This window comes from Eubalaena glacialis, chromosome 13 (assembly GCF_028564815.1).
Source record: "Eubalaena glacialis isolate mEubGla1 chromosome 13, mEubGla1.1.hap2.+ XY, whole genome shotgun sequence".
NCBI lineage: Eukaryota > Metazoa > Chordata > Mammalia > Artiodactyla > Balaenidae > Eubalaena > Eubalaena glacialis.
The window spans coordinates 72,654,357-72,674,615 of record NC_083728.1 but is presented as its reverse complement, the minus strand read 5'-3'; the positions used below and the strand labels follow the sequence as shown (position 1 = coordinate 72,674,615).

The following is a 20,259-nucleotide window of genomic DNA, read 5'->3' as shown; positions in this document are numbered from 1 at the left end:
CATCACATTCTGTTGTTCAGCAATACTTATTGAATACCTGCTGTGTGATGGATTGGCACTTGGTACAAGGGATATATCAGTGAATACAGGACAGAGCAAATTCCCTGTCCTAAAGGAGCTTACATTGTAGTAGGGCAGAACCTAGCTTCTCTGCTAGGGAAGTGGGCATAGGAGAATTCCCAGGAGCTGGAACCGTTTAATTTGCCTCCTTTGCTCCTTGATATGTAAGACCAAAGGTAATTCTGTTTGGTTCATACACTTTAAGCCAGTCTTTGCAATAATCATCAATATAGTATTTACCCTTTAAATGGAACAGGAGTTATTCAGAGAATGGTAGATGAGCCTATGGAGTCTATAAGCTGGGATACCTTAATAAAAATAAAATGCAACTATTGGAAAAAAAAAACAAAACACCTTCTAACAACCCATTCTGGCCTCACTGTGTTTTATGTTATTCACTGTTATTATATAAAGGGATTATGTTTGCTCTCTCCTTTTTAATCCAGCAATGTTAAGGAAGTTTTATGTGAGGTTTTAAAAACCACAGAACACGTACTCGCTTGAGGTGTTCTTCAAATTCATATCCCTTTATCTCATCACAGAACTGACATAAAGTCCAATGGGATGGATGGTCCTGGTGAGAACTTCCAGTCCTGCTGGGCAAACATCCCCTTCCCATATTTCTGAGCAAATTGCTACCCCTCCAGTAGGGCAACATGGACAAATTCCAACTAGAAATAAACAAACCCCATGAAGCAGGACTAAATCCTATAATGCTGAATTCCAGTAACATTTTTGCTGGCCTGTCTTTTCTTATTTTCCCTAAGAGTACCTTTCCATTTACTATTCTATCAATCAATCATCTTCCAAGTAGCAATGCTGCTTGCCAGCTCAAAATTCTTTATGCCACCTCTCATTTGCTAGAATACATTGTCAGGCTTTCTATATTATTTTTACCTCTGACAATGATGTACAAAGCACTGCTGGAAAGCATCCTTTTTGTTAACAGTAGTACTTTCCTAGTGGCTTATACTTCTCCTATATCCTAGCAATGAGTGTCTCATCAGGCAGATTCTGGGGGATACTTGGAGAGAGGATCCTGGCATCTACAATAAGGACATACTAATAGAGAAAGACTGAGACACTACAAACTTTTTCTGAGTGCCTTCTATGTGACTACTGCTTTCATGTACATTATTTCATGTACAACTGCAGTTTATTCCAGAACAATGAAATGCAGTATTTGTAAACATAATCATCCCCTAGTGTAACATATTTATTCAATGACTGACAACCTTTTCGATCCATTCATTGAGGAAGAATGTGCCAATTGTTCATCAGATTTAAGCATCTGTATCCTCCATTGTGCCTCTTAAAGTAACACAGACAGCTGTGAATCAGGAAGCATGCTGAAGCTTTTTCTATATTATACACATAATCAATGGTGAATTCCATTTAATGCGAGGCTGGCTATAAAAATCCAGTGAAGCTTAGCTATTCAAGTAGGGTTTCAACTTAAATTTGGGATTTCCATTTAAATAACATCAGCAGCAGTATTAGTGTTGACAATTTATATTGTAGAACCTACATGTATTCAGACGTGCAGAAATGGTGATAGATGACAGTAAATAAAAGATATGTATATAATAAGCATAAAATGTAAAATTTACTTTTACAATTGAATTTTCCCTACAAAGAACCTAGATTTCTTTTTCCTTTTTTTTTACATTTCAGGAGGCACTTACCCTTAGGAAAGATCATCTAACAAGCCAGAGTTCTTTTCTGTATCCTTCTTTCTCTCCTCCCTGACTCTCTTGCTTAAGCACTGTATTAGTCTACTAGGGCTGCTGTAACAAAATACCACAGACTGGGTGGCTTAAACAACAGAAATTTATTTTCTTATAGCTCTGGAGGCTGGAAGTCCAAGATCAAGGTGATAGAAGGTTTGATTTCTCCTGAGGCTTTCCTTCTTGGCTTTCAGATGGCTGTCTTCTTGCTGTGTCTTCACATAGCCTATTCTGTGTGTGTGCACATCTCCAGTGTCTCTACCTCTTCAAAGGACAACAGTCATATGGAATTAGGGCCTCACCTTTATGACCTCATTTAACGTTAATCAGCTCTTTAATAAAGGTCTTATCTTCAAATACAGTCACATTAGGGATTACGGTTTCAACATAAGAATTTTGGAGGGACAAAATTCAGTCCATACAGGTACCATACATTCTGTTTCTTTCTTCTCTCTCTCTACCTGCCATCTTCTCTCTGTTCCCAGGCAGGAGTACTATAGACCCATTTCTATTACTTGTAAACATGTAAACATCTGTTGAAGGGTTAGACACATTTAAGTTGGGCATCATGCCACAGGCCAATGGAGGAACTTTAGTCTCCACCAACAGGTAAAGTCATAGAGCTAAGGACAGAACTGGAGTTAGAATCCCTAGACTATGAGGATGAGAAATTAAGCAGCAGCTAATGTGATGAGAGATTATAATTTTAAGTCCAGAGTTAGGAAAGTGAAGAAAGTTTTTTCCCTTCTCTGTCATCCATTTCATCCTTTCTGTATTCAAAAATATCAAAAAGATAATTGAAGAGAAATGCCATTTTCTTATTCCCAGGTCTCCTTGAGTTTCTCATTAGCGGTTTATGTGGACAGGTATAGAGTATTTCTCAGAGTAGAATTTGGGCCTCTTAGATGGACACCTCCAAAACCCTAGAAACCCAGTAGTCTGGTATTGGGTAGAGAGTGGGTAATGCCTGAAATGTTTCCAGTGGGCCACAGCATCACCCCACTGCTGCAGACTCACCCAGTTGACCCAACACTCCATCAGAGGCTGGTGTCGACCAACTGCCCAGGCTGTTGTAGCACCTGCTTCCTTCTGTTTATGGCATTAAGGACTTTCTTCCTGGGACCCAGCTGCATGTGTATGCTCTGAAGGTCCTCATCAGAGCAAAGCAGCAGAGCTTCCAGATCAATCTGCTCTCTCATGAAAATGGGAAGGAATTCTTCCAGGTAGTGGGACTGCAAGAACACTTCCAGGGGAGTAGCATCACCCACATCTTCCTCCCATTCCACTTCATCCTCATCCCAAGGCAGATCATCTTCACAGTTGTTTTCTGCTCCCTCTTCATCAGCCTCAGCTCCTCCTTGTCTCTGAAGCAATTCACTGGGCATTTTAAACCCCAACGCCCTCTTGCTGTCTGAGATATCTTCAGGGCTCAATATTCTGTCCCTTCTAAAAACAACATTTCCTAGACCTGGACGGTTGAGAATGGATTCGTGTTGCACAAAGCTGTCCCCCTTTACTGAGAACTGGAGCTTCTCTCTGAAGTCCCCTGAGAAGTGATCTTCCTCCTCCTCCTCCTCCTCCTGCTCCTCTCTGAACACTTCCATCACATTCTTCTGCCCACTTGTTCTCCCCTTCCCTAATGGCTCTGCTGTGTCTTTGTTCTTCTTGAACTTTATTTTAAAGGTGTCTTTAATGCCCTTAGACAGTGACCCAAATGTGTTGGAAGCAGAAGCATTTGAAAGGGATGACCTGGAGAAAGTGCCCTTGGAAGAAGAAAGAGTCCCAGATTCCTCCTTGTTGTAGGTGCGGGCCATCTTATTTTGGTGCTTCTCCTGGAGCCTCTCACACTCTTTGATCTGCCTCCTGGCATTCTTCTGAGCCTGCTCCTTCAGCCTGGTGACCTTCTTGGGGTTCATGATGTTCTGGGCAGTGGCAGCCTTATCCAAGAGACCAACACATTCATTCTGCTCTCTGCTGGCAGCAGCATCCAGTGGAGACTGTAAATCGTTGTCCAGGGCAAAGATGTTGGCACCAAAGTTGATCAGAAATGAGACACAGTGGGCATGACCATTGGAGGCTGCATAATGTAAAGGAGTATTTCCCCAGATGTCACATCTATCAGGATCCCCTCTAGAAGAGAAAATATAAAAAATACATGCTAATTGTTTTCTCTGAACCTGAGGTCTAAAAAATAAAAACTAAAAGAACAAAATGCATGTTAATCCTGCCTTGACACTGTTACAAGATAACTTCTGAAAGTCCGCATATGTCACATCCAGACAGCACATGGCCAGAAACAGAAAGAGCCCATATCTACCCGGTATCTCCTTGTTAGAAGCAAGAAAAGCTTTCTAAGAAACTCCCAACATGAGCAACTTTCCTGTCTCATTGGCCAGAATTGGGCCACGTGCCTAAGGGAAAGGAAATAGAGCTACCTTGTTTATCTTAAATCAATTAGATTTTTCCCCTGTATAGGATTACCCCATGGTGTGCTGGTAAATGTTAACAACCAGCTCACCCAGGAAAAAAATCAAGCTCTGATTTATATAGCATGTGCCAATTTCTGTGGTGTAAATACACCACCGTAGCACATTTCAAGCTCCTAATGTGACATTACTGGACACAGAATTTGGAAGAGATGCACAGTCAATTGATTATAAATTATTCCCACCGCATAGATATTTAATAGATGTGCGTAATCTTAAGAGCAAAGATAACAGTAAAATGTGGTAAAATAATTAGAAAGTAGTAAGTTTTGAGTATTACCTTTTTAATATAATTTATTAAATTTTAAGTTTATATAATTTTATTTTTAATAATGGATTGTTTATCTGATTCAAACTTCCTAAAATTTAGCAGTCATCTCTCCTGAGCTGGTAAGAGCTGGTTCTGAAACTATACCTTGTACCTTAAAGGATCTTGGTCCCTAAGGTAGAAACAAGATAGAAACAAAAATCGTAACATGGAGAACACCAAGCTTGTTTCGCAGAGTATCAGGGAAACCACAGATATGCAAACAACTTGCTGACAGCTCCTCCAACTGAGCCTGAGCATCACACAGGCGCATTGAGGGACGAGAATGACTGATAGCACACTTTGAATGTCACAGGCTGAAAATCCACTGCATGTTACGTACTGGACTCCTCCACCTCTGAAATTGCACATGCAACCCATGAAGAGGCATGAAGGACTGTCTGGCCTGTGCAGGGAACCCTTGAACTCTCGAAACTTACGTTGAAACTTACACTTACTTTCCATCAATCATTTCTGAGCACCCTCCCCGTCTTATTCCCTACTTCCAAGATAAATACTCCATTCAAATGCCAGTCAAGGAGCCAGATCTAAAGCAGTGCCTCTTGTCTTCTTGTTTTCCACCCTGCAATAAAGCCTTTTCTCTCTGCAAAAGACCATTGCCTTGGTCTTTCCATTGCACAGTGGGCAATGAGCCCACTTGCTCAGTTCCAGTTCCAGTACACCACTGCTACCCTCCTCTGAGTCACAGGTAGGGAAATGAAAACTGAACAAAACTGGTTCCCCATCAGCAAGAAAGAAGAGAGGAATGGATACTGGGCAGGAAGCAAACAGTGTCTAATACAACTAATATTTGTACAAAGGGTCTATTGATTCCTCAATTTATTTCCACATAATTATGAGTAGTTCTGCAATGGTTTAAGGTAGAATTGGGGGCATTATTAGATAGCATTATGGCCAGGGACCCCATGCCTGACACAGAATCAGGTACATGGTAGATAAAAAAGATTTGAGGACTGAATATCTACTGGAATCCTGCCCCAGGCTCTAACCCCACCCCTTGCCCTTCTCCTGTGAGGCCTTGAGTTACAAACAGGCACAAATGAAAAGTAAAGTAATAACTTATTGTTAACTATGGCTCTGACCCCAAGCCACTGTTGAGAGCTCTGATAATACAGGTACTAAAGGGCATCTTCCTTTGCCCTAGTCTAGACTCCAAAATCAGGATCTCAGTAAACTTTGGCCAGGCTGGCCCCATGGGATGGCAGGAGAGAGAGCCTGAGAAGGCCTCTTAACATTCCTGGTAAGTAGCAGGTGGAAACAGGAGAGAAGGTCCATGCCCTTGCGACTGGCCTGTTAATGCACTGTGGCCCTTCTATTTCTTGCCACTTAAAGTCTGGTCCCTGGACCAGCAGCAGCGGTAACATCACCTGCAAGTTGTTAGAACTGCAGAATCTTGGACCGCATCCCAGGCTTCCTGAATCAGAAACTGAAGTTTAACAAGATCCCCAGGTTAGGCTCACTGCAGGTTGAGAGCTGTACTAGTTAAGGTGACCCAACCAGTGTCCTATAATTTGGTGAATCAGATTTGTAATTCCTCCATGGGAATCCTTGGCTTCTTCATGCTTTTTGGTTACAAAGCACTTACACATTCTCTGCCCCCACCACCACCACCAAGCACAATCTTTCTCTTAGAGAAGGAAGAAAAGAATAATGATCAGAGGGGTAAAATAAGACTCCAAGCACGTAATTGATTTTCCCCCCAGTACACGGGCAATACACCTTGGATCAGGCCTGCCTCCAAGTCTACTGGTCTCCAACACAATATGGTCTTATGTTAACTCACCTCAGCTTTTCCCTTTTACCCGCTGTAAGGCCTCAAGTTCAACTTTTCTAGGATTCAGTGTCCTCATCTATAAATTTAGGATAATATTACCTACTCATAGAACTATTATGTGAATCAGTCAACATACATATAGCATTAGAAACGTGCTTGCTACATAGTGAATACTCAATAAACTTTACCTGTTACCATTTCCCTTGTCTCTAAACTCAAAATCCTTAATTTCATATATTTATTTTTTCTCACACCCATCTAGTAAATTCCTGCAGCACTGCAATGACTCTTGTGGCTTTTTAACACTTAAAGTCTTAAATTGTCAAATATGCCCTGCCCCGCAACTAGATAATATGTCTCAGAGGGCAAAACCTGTGTCTTTTGTCCTTTGTGTCTTTTGTCCTTTATATCATCCATATCTCATAGCAGATGTCTCAAACTCAACCTAAAGAAGCCAAGAATGTAATGTAAGTAACTTAATGGGGCCAGGTTTGTTCTTTCAACAAAGTCATAATTAAGTGCAAGGTCCATCTAAAAGAATAGACATAGATCAGCTGTGGCTGATTGCTACCTTGAATAAAAGCAGACACAATATTGCCAGAGTTTCCATTTTCCAAACAAAGCCAGAAATCCAGAATTTCATGTGAAGCTCTTTGATTTTTAAATGTTGGCTCAAATTTAAGAGAAAAATACAGTGAAGTCCAAATAAAACATATTTGTGGGCTAGATCCAGCCATAAGCTGGCAGTTGGCAACTTCCTTCTGAGCAGAGAGAACAGTGTAAGCAGATGCACATATAGGTGATGTTACATATTTGTGGCACCAGGAGTATACTTCAGTGTGACCAGAGATAGGGGAAGGGAAATAAGTTCAAAGAGGAAGGAAAGAAAATAAAATTGAATCTAAGGAAAGCAAATATATTAAATAACACAGTTCTGTTGCACAGCCTTTTTCCTGATTTAATTGTCTTGGATCAAAGGAAACCTCTTTCAACCTTAAAATAGTTGTATATCTTAGGGGAGCACAGTACCTCACCCCCAAAGATGGAGTTTCACTTCTTATTTATTTTAACCAAACACCACACTCAAAAGACATAAAAGAGGGATCGTAAAACATCTAAGACGTTACTGTAAACATAAACATATGGATTAAATTTGCCTGTAATTAGATTGGGTAAGTTAAAAGAGAAATTATTGAGAAGAGTGAACTGTGGTAAGGATGTTAGAGGTATTAAAAAGTTTGGGTTAAATCTACATGCTTCAGGTCATAAAATAGTGGAATTTTCCCATCCTGAGGGATCTTAAATGGTCCTTCAAGATAGGAAGAACATGAAGAAAACCTGAGGTGACCCCAAAGACTATTCTTCTCTTAAGAAACACAAAATTCCAAATTTAAAGATGCAACTGTCAGTAAGCTGATTCATGAGTTTCCCTGGTGCATTTAAGCTATTTCCACTTGAAATAAATTCTGTTTACAGACAACTTTCCAAATTGATGTACAACTTAAATCAAAATGTTTACTATTGACAAGTTGGGGGTCCTTCTAAAATCAGTCTTTGTCTTTCAATCCCTGATATCCTTCACATTTCTTGATAGAACCATTACACATACCTGTCCAGATAGTCACAAACTCATTTGATGATCTGAGTCCAATACTGATGTTATTCAATATATTGTTTCCTTAAGCTAAATTCATAAAACTTTGATTTGACTTTTTCCCTATCCTTTTTTTCCCAAAAGATAAACTCAATGAAAAGATTTTAAGTAATCATATTTTGCCCTTGCTCTTTTGTAGATTAGTACATTTGGGCAATAATTTTTAAAGCTGGATTGCTATTATTGTCACAAAATAGGCAATTTGCTTATATTAAATTACTCTGAGAATCTGTCCCATTTCAGTTTCTCCTTTTGAAGTTGATTTGATATTTTTGGAGTTGTTCTCAGAAAAAAAATCACTCTTTCAAGAAATGTTTTTCTACATAGGAAGGAATATCTAGACTCACTAGTAATCAAATAAATGCAAGTGAAAACAATGTACCACCATCTATTTGCCTATCAGATAGGCAACAAATAAAAAGAATAATACTACTCAATTTTGGCAGGAGTGCGAGGAAATGAACAATGCTGGAGGAAGCATAAAGTGGTTCAAATTTCCCGGCACAATATGTGCCAAAAGCCTGTAAAACATGGCACCCTTTTGAATCAATAATTCTGCCTTAAGGAATTTATCCTGAGGAAATATCAGACCCTTGTGCAAAGATGAATGATCAAGGATGTTCATTCCAAATTATACAAAAACTGGATTCAAAGTAAATGTCATGAACAAGCAATTGATTAAATAAATTATGATGAAACCATAAAACAGAATACCATGTAGCCATTAAAAATAATGGCATGCATCTCCACTTTTAAGTGCAAATGGTCCATGAGGTATTATTAAATAATTAGAAGAAGATTCCAGAACAGTTTGTATAATGTGATTGCCTTTTTAAGGGCTGAACATACGTACATTTAAGTGCATGTTCTCAAAGGGAAACGTCTGAAATGATATACACCCAAATGTTAATGACTGAGAGAATTCATGTGATTTTTACTTTATTAAGTATATTTTCTAATATGACATGAAATGTTACAAAAAGTTTGTATTCCTTTGAGAATCATTAAGGAAGAAAACATTACATTTTAGAAAATGAAAAAAAAAACTTAAAAAAAAAAAGTCATGCACATTTTAAAGGCAAAATGAAATTTTGTGTTATTGAGGCCATCTTCCCAGTGTAGGATAATACATGTAATTGTTGCTTTCCATCTTTAAAATTAAAAAAGAAAGAAAAACAGGTTTTAACAAAGCCAGAGTTTGGATATTAATGGTTGCCACATGATCCATGGTTCAATCAGGTAGCGGCAGGAAAACACTAAAATCATCAGACTGCAATAGACCTCAATAATTGATTCAATTTTTGATTGGTTTCCCTTTTTAGCCCCCTTAAATTTAATGGGCAATTTGTTTTCACACAAGCGCCTAAAGATTGGCTATGGTGAAAATGGGAGGTGACCTATGAAAACCCTTACAAGACATTTTTATAAGACTACACCAGGCCAACTTAACAGATCTTAAATGCTTCTGGAGAGAAGGAAACAAAATCTGGGATGTACTAGAATTGATCCAGAAGATAAGAGTTGAGAAGGAAGGACTAGAAAAATCAGGGTTAAAATGTTGATGCCCATAATCAGTTTTTAATAAATATAAATCAATGGACTGGATTTTGACATTACACTGAGAGAAATTACCATGTCAAATAAATAGGTAAAGGGTGGACTATATAACAAAATGTTTAGGGACAAATGACTAACCACTTGGAGAAGGCATAGTCAGATCATAACCCCAAATCTTAAATCAAAGAAATGATATATGAATTATTTAAAATAAAAACTAAAACTAAAAAAAGTACTAAAGAAAATATCTGTCAATATTTAGGCAGGACCTCAAAGTTGGAATTATATAGTAAATTGACAGACTTAAGTAAATAAAATATATACTTAAATATATTTTCATTTATAGTAAATATCACTGTCAAAAATATGAATTATGAATTGTGAAAATATTTGGAAATATAATGACAAAAGACTGATATTCTAACTTTAAAAGCATTTTTTAATAAATCAATGAGAAATGTTGAAGACCCCGATATATAAGTGGGACAGGGTTATAAATACATAGTTCACAAAAGTGGAACTATTATGGCCACTAAATATAAAAAAATTTTCAACCTCACCAGTAACCAAAGAAAAGAACATTAAAGGCACATTGATATATCATTCTGGACCTATAATAACGACAAAAATGGGTGCTCACCTTCTGAAGGGCAATTTGTCAACAGACACCAAAAAAGTCTTTAAATTGTGTACATGCCAATTGATCCAGAAATTTCACTTTGTAGAATTTGTTCTCAAGAAAATGTGAGCAAAGATTTACGTACAAGGATAATCATCACAGTACTGTTTAAACTATGGGAAACAAGTTATTTGTCTGAAAGAGAGATTGACTTAGAAATGTATTTATATAATATATTTATTAACTAGAATACTAAGAAGTCCCTGAAAATTAAATTGTAAAAGAATATATACTGACATGGAAAAAAATGTTCATGATGTATTGAGGAGCAAAAAAAAAAAAAGCTGCATACCACAAAAAAATGTCTACTTAGTATACTATTTCATGTGTGTGTACAAATATACATGCATATTTATTTATACATAATATATATACATATATGCACATATATTTATATACACTATATATATACTTATACACACTATGTATATGGCATTATGGGACATTTTATTCTTTATAATTTGTGTGCATATATATGGTTTAATTTTCTGGGCTTAGCTTATGTTACTTTTGTGATAAATGAAGACCAGTAGAACAATTTGTATAAGAAAATGTTTCAGGCGTACAAAGGGGAGAGAGAGAGAGAAAGAGAACGTCCAGGCATTCTCATTTAAATTGGACCTCAAAAGTACAAGGGCTTTCACTGGTTGTGAAGTAACTGACATCTGCACTTCCTGCAGAGGTGGTATACTTCGAGTAGGTGGAGAAAGTTTGGGAGAGGAGGAGAGATGATGCAGTGTTACATCTGGAGAAGGCTGACTAAAGGGGTTGGGGTACAGGGCAGTGTCTGGGAAACGGAAGTTAAACAAAAGGAATGGAGTACACCAGCTCTACTTACTTCCTCATTCAGTTTTCAACTCAGGAACTCTCTCCAGCTTTGGTTCCTCTAACTTCCTAAAGTGCCCCTCACTTCAATAAAGGGTGCCAACAACCACAAGCTGTCAAAGCCAGAATCTGGGGCCTTGATCCTCCTTTTCCTTCCACCCCCCAGCATCCAGTCAATCATAACCAATTCTACATCAGAATTGCCACTCAAATCCATCCACATCTCTCGATTCCCACTGACACTATCCTAGTCCAGTTTATTCCTCATCTCAACTGTTAAACCAGCCCCAGAACATTTTCTCTGACCACTGTACAACAGCCTGAGCAAATTTTGTAAACAAAAACCTATATGTATAAATATGTATAAATAAATATGTATTGGATTGAAATAAATTCACTTGTCTCCTTTACTCACATTTTCTTTTTTTCTTTCTTTAGCCTTCTTGGGTTATAGTCGCCAACACTGCCTAGCCCCTCCAGTAACAAGCAGAAGACAAGTGCTAGCTAATTTCTGCTTCAGAATTTGCAGGGAGAGTATGTATACATGTATGTATCTAACAGCCAGAGAGGTAATGAAGTTAAGACAGGCTGAAGGTCCCTTTTATGGCTTATAAAGCCAGAAATTTCACCTAAGAATCATGAGCTTGCACTAGGATTGAATATTTTTTTAAAAGGCTGTGAGATTTTAATGGCATAGATGAAAAAATAAAAACACATCATTTGTTCCAATCAAGGCTGACATCTTAAAACCAAGTAGATCAGTAATCTCTTTTTAAAAAGCCAAGAATTTGCATGTCATGGAAAAGGTTTTTAGAGACACAGAATTAGGGCTTCCCTGGTGGCGCAGTGGTTGAGAATCTGCCTGCCAATGCAGGGAACACGGGTTCGAGCCCTGGTCTGGGAAGATCCCACATGTCGCGGAGCAACTAGGCCCGTGAGCCACAACTACTGAGCCTGCGCGTCTGGAGCCTGTGCTCCGCAACAAGAGAGGCCGCGATGGTGAGAGGCCCGCGCACCGCGATGAAGAGTGGCCCCCGCTTGCCGCAACTAGAGAAAGCCCTCGCACAGAAACGAAGACCCAACACAGTCATAAATAAATAAATAAATTTAAATTATAAAATTCTTTAAAAAAAAAAATAAAAAAGACACAGAATTAAAATATCTTCCCCCAAGGCAAATAATAGTGCCTTAGAGTTCAGGATCTCTGTGTGTGTGGCTCTTAAAGGATCAGCCAACACATGGTGCCAGTTCTCAAAGTGAAAAGAGAGCATCTCTGGGGAATTTTCTCCTTTTCTCTAAAAAGACAATTTTTTACACAGACTAGAAAGAAAGCAAAGTATTTTCACTTTTTCCCTGCCTCTTGCTGCTGTCTGCAAAATCCTACCATAAACAGTTTCCAATCAAAACCATCAGGTTGAAATTACCCTCTGCTGCAGATTATTTCTAGGGCTTCCAGGTTCCCGTGGTAGGCTGCCAGGAGTGTGGGAGTCATGCCATCTTCATCAGAAAGATTCAGATCTCTCTTGGTAGCCTCTTTCAGAAGTTCCAGGTAGCTATCACTAGCAGCTTGGTGGTAGCGAGTGGACATTTTTTCTGCTTACCGAAGCTTTACCAAATATCACTCTCCAGGCAGAGCAGGATGTCAGTGAAGCAGCCTTCCTACGAAGCTTGTTAATCAGTGACAAGGAAGAGTGTCAGCCCAGGGCAAAGCTCATTCCAACCTCCCTCTATGGAAGGCAGCCAGAAAGGTTCACAGCACTGAACTTAGACCTTTTCTTTCTGGAATGGCCATGACATTGAATATCAAGACTGCTGTGTTCATCTTGAATGTTTTGAGGCACTGTTTTTTTCTTCTGTCCTTTAACAAGTCCTGAATGTAATATTGGTCATCTAGGCACAGAATGTAGAAAATAATTTCAAAACCACTCAGAACTAGTCTAGTTCCCTGGAGAGGTCTATTTTTTAAAGTGCTGTATTGAGGTATAATTCACAAACCATGAAATTCACCCATTTTAAGTGTACAATTCAATGATCATTACTAAATTTAGAGTTCTGTAAGTATCACCATGAAACCAAGCAGGACCCTGTGGGGCCTTCCCAGGGACAGACCCCCTCCTCACCTAGTCCCCCACCTCTTGTTTATAGAAAAGCTGTAGCCTCCTAGGCCTTCTCCGAGTTCTAAAGAGCAAATTTAATCAGAGAAGGGAGAAAAGACAGAAACAAAGGAAAAACCATCAAGCAAAACAAAATAATAACAGTTTAGCCATAAAACAAAGTCAAGGGCCTTTAGTTCCTTCTCGAGGACTATAGATAATATCCTGAACCATATCCTTGAGTTGTTTTGCAGATACTAAAACCCTCACCAGGTGAAAAAAGTTAACTGCATGCTGACCACCAGCACATAGACCCCAGACCAGTTAGAACCAGAAGGTTGATGATTGAGATTCCCAAAATATCACCCTGTTACCTCACCATCAACCAATAAGACAATTGTGGATAGGCTGATCACACACCCTGTGACCCTCTCCCTCACACTGTGTTTAAAAACTTTTCCCTGAAAGCCATTGGTGAGTTTGGGTCTTTTGAGCAGAAGCTGCCCATTCTTCTTGCTTGGCACCCTGCAATAAATGCTGTATTTTCAGTAGATTGGCTTTGCTGCACTGAGGGTGAGCAGACCCAACTTCTGTTTGGTAACAACCATAATCCAATTTTATAACATATCCATAACCCCCCAAATATCCCTCATGCTAATTTGTAGTCAATCCTCATTCCCACTCCCAGCCCCAGGAAACCACTAATCTGCTTTCTGTCTCTACAGATTTGCTGTTTGTAGGCATTTCATATAAATGGAATCATACAATGTATAGTCTTTTGTGTCTAGCTTTTTTTCAGCTTAAAATAATTTTTTAAGGTTCATCCATTTTATAGCATGTAACAATATTTCCTTCCTTTTTATTTCTGAATAGTTTCTACTATACTAATATACCACATTTTCTTTATTCATTCAACAGTTTATGGACATTTGAATTGTTTCCACATTTTGTTTTTATGAATAATGCTGCTATGAACATACAAGTCTTTGTGTGGACATATATTTTCATGTCTCTTGGGTATAAACTGAGGAATGGAATTGCTGAATTACATGACAATTTGTATTTAACTTTTTAAGAAATTGCCAAACTGTTTTCCAAAGTGACTGTACGATTTTCATTCCCATCAGCAATGTATGAGGCTTCAAATTTCTCCATATCCTTGCAGCATTTGTTATCTGTCTTTTCATTTTCAGCCATCCTAGTGGGTGTGATGTGGTATGATTGTGGTTTAAATTTTCATTTCCCTAATGAATAACAATGTTGAGCATGTTTTTTATGTGCTTATTAACCATTCTTACATCTTTTGAAAAATTCTTTACTCATTTTTTCATTACATTGTCTTATTATTATTGAGTTATAAGAGTTCTTTATATATTCTAGACACAAATTCTTTATCAGATATATTTTGAACTTAATGAAAATGAAAGCAAACACTGTAAAATTTACAGGATGCAGTTAAAACAAAGCTTAGGTGGGAAATTTGCAGTTTTTAATGCCTGTGTTAGAAAAGAAGATCTCAAATCCTTAACTTAAACTTCCACCTTACGGAAAGAAGGAAAAGCATAGAAAAATTAGTGTAAATAAACAGCACAATATAAGACCAAAAACATGGTCCAAATTTATCTTCAATCAAAATAAATGTAAACAGACCAACTTCACCAGTTAGAAGACTCAGGCATGTCTTATTTACAATAGACATCTAAAATATAAAATTGCAAAAAAAATTGAAAGTAAAAAATGGAAAATTTATATCAAGAAAATACTAACAACAAATTGGTACAGCTATATTTATATCTGACAAAAAAATAGTTTAAGCCAAAAATATTACCAGGGATAAAGAGAGGTAATACATAATTATAAAAGGAACAATTCATCAAGAAAATATGATACTCCTAAACTTGTATGTACCTAATAGCATAACCTCAAAATAGAGAAAACAAACAGTAGTAGAATTTAATGAGAAAGAACTAATCTGCAATCATAGTGGGAGATTTTAACACAACTCCTTAATGTTATATATCAATCAGACTAAAGATTAGGAAAGGTATAAAAAAATTGAACACAATTAAAAAGCTTTATCTAACAATCCTATATAAAACACTGCACTCAATAGAAAATGCATGTTCTTTTCAAGCACACGAGAATATTTATAAAATTGCCCACCTAATAGAACCAGTGCAGGCCTCAACAAACATCAAATAATAGGTTTCATGTAGATCATGTTCTCTGAAGACACTGCAATAAAATTAGAAACCATCATCCTTATACAACTGATTAACTGTTTACATGCTCTCTTGTGATATGACTTTTACATCATTTTCATCATCAAATACTTACCATTTTGCATTGTAATTTTTCTTCTCTTTAATATGTCATAAATATTTCCCATATTGTTACAAAATATTTAATATGTTTGGATAATAGTCCATGTAATTGATGTGAGGAAGGTATATATTTGAAGTCTGTGACTGTTTATTCCTCTTATCTCTTTTTGTCCAAGTCTTTAGTCCAAGATAAATTATCTGCCCACTCTGAAACAGTACAAAGCTTTCATCTGCAAATTCCTCACAATAATTAGCTCTAAAGGTCAATGTGTGTTCCTTTTTTTGGTTTCTATGAGAACAACAGTGGAAGCTGTAGAAGCAAAACCTGGAAGGCAGCATTATTTGTTTGTTAAAAAAAAAAGGAATTTTTTCAGCCTAGAGAAAGTGAAATATCCAAACATGATTGTGGACACTTTGAGAACAATGTAACACTGTTGTTCTATCATTTTTGCATGAGCCACTTTAATTTAGACACAATTGCATTCACTAATGTACTCTAAATAGAAAATCTTACGTAACCTGAGAAAGGGCTTCTCAAAGATGGATTAATAGAACACTCTGTTCTATTATACAGTATTCTATTCTATTCTACAGTAATAGAATGCTAAGTGCCAATCAAACAAGGAGTCTGCTGCCAGATAAAGATGATGATGGTGATATTAATGATAATGATACCAATGATGAGAAGAGCAGAATGATAAGAATTAGGGTAGAAGCAAAGGAAAAGGAGGACAGAGCAATTATAGAGGAGGGGAATAAGAATTGGAGATGGAAGACAAAGAGGAGAAGGAAGAGTTTCTCAACTCCAGTAGTACTTACAACTTGGACTTTAACTCTCCTATGAAATGTTAAAAAACTGAGCTTTCTTTTTTTTTTTTTTTATGGTGAAGAGATTGGCACCCTCTGGCATTTCCTTGGGAAAACTTTTCCTTGAGAGAAGAATGGATGGGGAGGGAGAGGGAAAGCAGAAACAAATCTTTATGAATTTGAAGATCCTCCTTACTTCATCCCTTCAAGATGAGGTTGAGAAAGAGGGTTGAACTTGGAGCTAGAAGGCCTAGAGTCCATATGGTCTGGGACAAGTTATTCTATCTATTTGAGTCTCTATTTCTTTGTGGATAAAATTGGAGGAAATTGCTCATGATCCTATCATCATCACCTAAGCTTACAGGAATAAGGGTGAAATGAGATTTAAAAAATTCCTTACAGACTATAAAGCATGGTATTACAAACTGGAAGTAGTGTGATTGTGGCTTAGGGGACAGAGAGAGAGCACTATAGCTCAATAAGTGGTCTACTTCCTTATTCCCCAAAGCCCAAAGAAAGCAAAATTGGTAGAAGATGGTAAGGGCAGAGATTAATGAAAATAACTAACACAGATTTACGTATAATGTAGACACTAATTCCTTATGAGGGGTTGGATAATTGTGGGGCAATTGTGACTTTTGACTCTTTTTTTCTTATGGAAATATGTATTTGAGTCTGTTCCAACAGTATGCTGCTGGACTCTTGGAAGGTCAGAGAAGACCTGCCATACACACAGAGACTTTGAGGATTAGATTTAAGTGGTGATGACCCTCCCTTGTATTGTTCTATTAGCTAGCAAGTTAAGGCCCTCATCAACCATCCTATTGGAACCAACCCTGCTGCCCTCAACTCACTACACTCCTGCAATATTTGTATAACTTTAGAGAAACATCCTGCAAGTGTCTTCTGTGTTGTTCTGGTTGCTACTTAGGTTCAGAGGGGTAGACTCTATTTCCTACTTTGTTTTTCTAAAACTCTAGAAACTCAACCTATTACCAGGATCCCCAAGAATGTAACTCTGAAAGCCCTTCTGCCTAGACACCACTTCTTTTTGCCAAAGACTCATAGGAAAATAGGGTTAACGAGCTTCCAGGGACAGCATTTGGAGAGATTCTCTCGCCAGTGGGTCTTCTCTTTCCCATAGAGCAATGCCATTTTCAACTCTTCATTGTTGTGTTTATAATTCTGTGACCTCTCCTGCTTTAAAAGCAGCTACCTGATAGCTGAGTGGTCTGAACAGGAGTCCCATATACCATGAATGCAATCCTGGCCAAGTAGCCCTTGGATGGAGGATTTATCCAGGACTTTGACCTATCTATAAAACAGAATCCTGTATGTTCCCTTGGTTAGGGAGAGGAAAAGAAGGGACAAAGACTAGTGGTAGTTGATAATTCCAGTCTACTCCATGAAAAACCAATGCCAACAAAGTGGAAAACAAACTTCTCCCTTGTTCTCAAAAACCATTCACTGCTATTTGGGAAAGAAATTCAACAGCTTGTGCAACCTATATTTTTATTAATGGGATTGCCCCCTGCACCGCAAGAGATCTGGCTTTCAAAAGCAGACATTATCTGTTCTTCAAAGCTACTCACATCTAATTACAGAGGAAATTCACTTGTATGGTAGGGAAGCACATTTTTATGTAATAAGGAAAAAGAAAATATCCAAGCAGAACATTTGCTTTTAACAAGATTACTTCATCTAATGAGTATCTTATTAAGAATTCTTTTGAAAATAAAAACAATAGCAAAAAGTAAATGAAAATAAAGGGGATTACAAAAGCCCTGTTGTTACCCAGAAAACTTAGAGGAATCAGGCAAGAGCAGAACCAAGCATCGTTAACACACTACTGCATGTGCTGAATGGGTTTATGAGAAATATATCTGTTGAGGTAAAGACACTTTCATATGGATTATTAAGAAATGTCACTTACATGTGTATTTTTTCCTCTTTATCACTGTAATAAAACTGTTCAACCTATTTGATGTGGACTTTTTCTATTCAAAAGAGATTTCAACAATCCTGCTTGTCATTTAAACTCATATATAACTCTTAAAATACAGAAACTTTCTTTCCCACACTGAAGATCACTGGTGTTGTTTTCCTTAGAAACATTGTTTAAACACAAACACGAAGCAATCAAAAGAACCATTGTCTTCCCTTTTGTTTTTTCTTCTCCAAATGAAAACATTTATGAAAATATTTAGGTGGATAAATTGAGTATTGAAATTGTAATGTCCCTGAGGTATTGACTGGGCTTAATTTATTCACATAAGTTTCAAGACACTCAAAGTCCTATTTTTTTCTGCCAGAAAAATAGAGCTGTTATTGTACCATCTGGTTTGCATAAGGAATCTCTTGGCATCTCTTAACTGCACATTTTATAAATGCTAAACCCCAGATGGCAGTACATTTTAACAGTGGAGAGTTTTATAAAGGTTTCCAAAAACAAATTCTTTAAAATGTGAATATTAGATAGTCAAAGCAGGGGCTATGAATTTAAATTCCACGCTTGAATTAACTGGCTTTGTTAGCTGGACAAATTTCCTTTTATCTTATGTCTTTTCCCCTTCCTAATTAATTATGGTTTTATGAATTGAAGACCTCAATCAACATAATCATATGACCTAAATCCTCACACAAAGCTTAAGTCCTATAAAAACTTCAGGAACAATGATCACTGGGAAACCTACATCAGTGGCCATTTTGTTTCAAGATTGCAGAATTTACCATAAGGGAGGTGTGGTATAGCACCGTTAAGCAGATTATCAAATACCATCAAAACCATTCAACTTTCTCAAAGCTGATAGTTGGACTGAGAAGACAGGAAAATGTGACTGTCAAGCATTGCACTGAAATAAAGCCAGAGTACAGTATGGTTAAGAACATAGATTCTTAAGTCAGAAACGAGACCCTGCATTTTCTTAAACATTCTTCTCTTTCCTCTGCATTTTTCTTTTTGATAATAAGAACAACAACTTGGTCCTGGGGTTTTTAATCATCCTATACCTTACAACACAGTAAAAAGAGTATATATTTTATAGTCACACAGAGCTGTATTTCAATCTGGGAGTTTATATTGGTTTTGTAAGGCTGCCATAAATAGTACCTCAAAGTGGGTGGCTTAAACATCAGATTTCTTTTTTCTTAGAGTTCTGCAAGCTAGAAGTCTGAGATCAAAGTTTTGGCAGAAGTGGTTTCTTCTGAGGGTGATGAGGGAAAGATTTGTTCCAGGCCTCTGTCCTTGACTTGTAAAAGGCCATCTTCCCCGTGTCTTCACATTGTCTTCCCTCTGTATATGTCTATGCCCAAATTCCTTCCTCTTATAAGGACACCAGTCATATTGCATTAGGGCCTACCCCAATGACCTCATTTTAAGTTAATCACCTCTGTAAAGACCCTAGCTCCAAACACAATCACATTCTGAGGTACCTTGGTTTTTGGGGGGGAGGCTTCAACATTAATTTTGAGGGGTATTGCAACTCCCACTTTCTTGTCATTTCCATTTGCATGAAATATCTTTTTCCATCCACTTACTTTCAATCGATGTGTATCCTTTGCCCTAAAGTTGGTCTCTTGTAACAGCATATTATAAGCTCTTGTTTTTTATCCAATATGCCACTCTGTGTCTTTTGATTGGAGCACTTAGTCCATTAACATTTAAGGTAATCATTGATAGATACATATTTATTGCCATTTTAAATGTTATTTTCCTATTGATTTTATATTTCTTCTTTATCTCTTTCCTTTTCTTTTTGTTTTCCCTTTTGTGGTTTGATGATTTTCTTTTGTATTATGCTTATGTTCTCTTCTTTTTGGTTTTTGTGAATCTACTGTATGTTTTTGATTTGTGGTTACCCTGTTATTCAAGTATACTAACCCTCTATGCTTCCTGTACCTGGATATCTGTTTCCTTTGTTAGGTTTGGGAAGTTATCAGTCATAA

At 37.4% G+C, this 20,259-nt stretch overlaps 1 protein-coding gene across 1 annotated transcript; it reads right to left on the bottom strand.

Moving 5' to 3' along the window:
* Positions 1–1,696: 1,696 nt before the first annotated feature.
* ANKS4B (ankyrin repeat and sterile alpha motif domain containing 4B) lies at positions 1,697–12,683 on the bottom strand. The gene is made up of 2 exons (XM_061208712.1): positions 12,515–12,683; positions 1,697–3,917 (listed from the first exon to the last, which is right to left on the bottom strand). Exons 1-2 carry the CDS (start codon positions 12,676–12,678, stop codon positions 2,825–2,827), a joined length of 1,257 nt encoding a protein of 418 aa, XP_061064695.1. The 5' UTR covers positions 12,679–12,683; the 3' UTR covers positions 1,697–2,824.
* Positions 12,684–20,259: the final 7,576 nt, after the last annotated feature.

Coding starts and splice junctions, on each gene's coding strand:
- ANKS4B (XM_061208712.1), bottom strand. CDS start 12,678: ATGTCCACTCGCTACCACCAAGCTGCTAGTGATAGCTACCTGGAACTT. Junction 3,918..12,514: donor GAAATAATCTGCAGCAGAGG/GTAATTTCAACC, acceptor TTTCTCTTCTAG/AGGGGATCCTGATAGATGTG.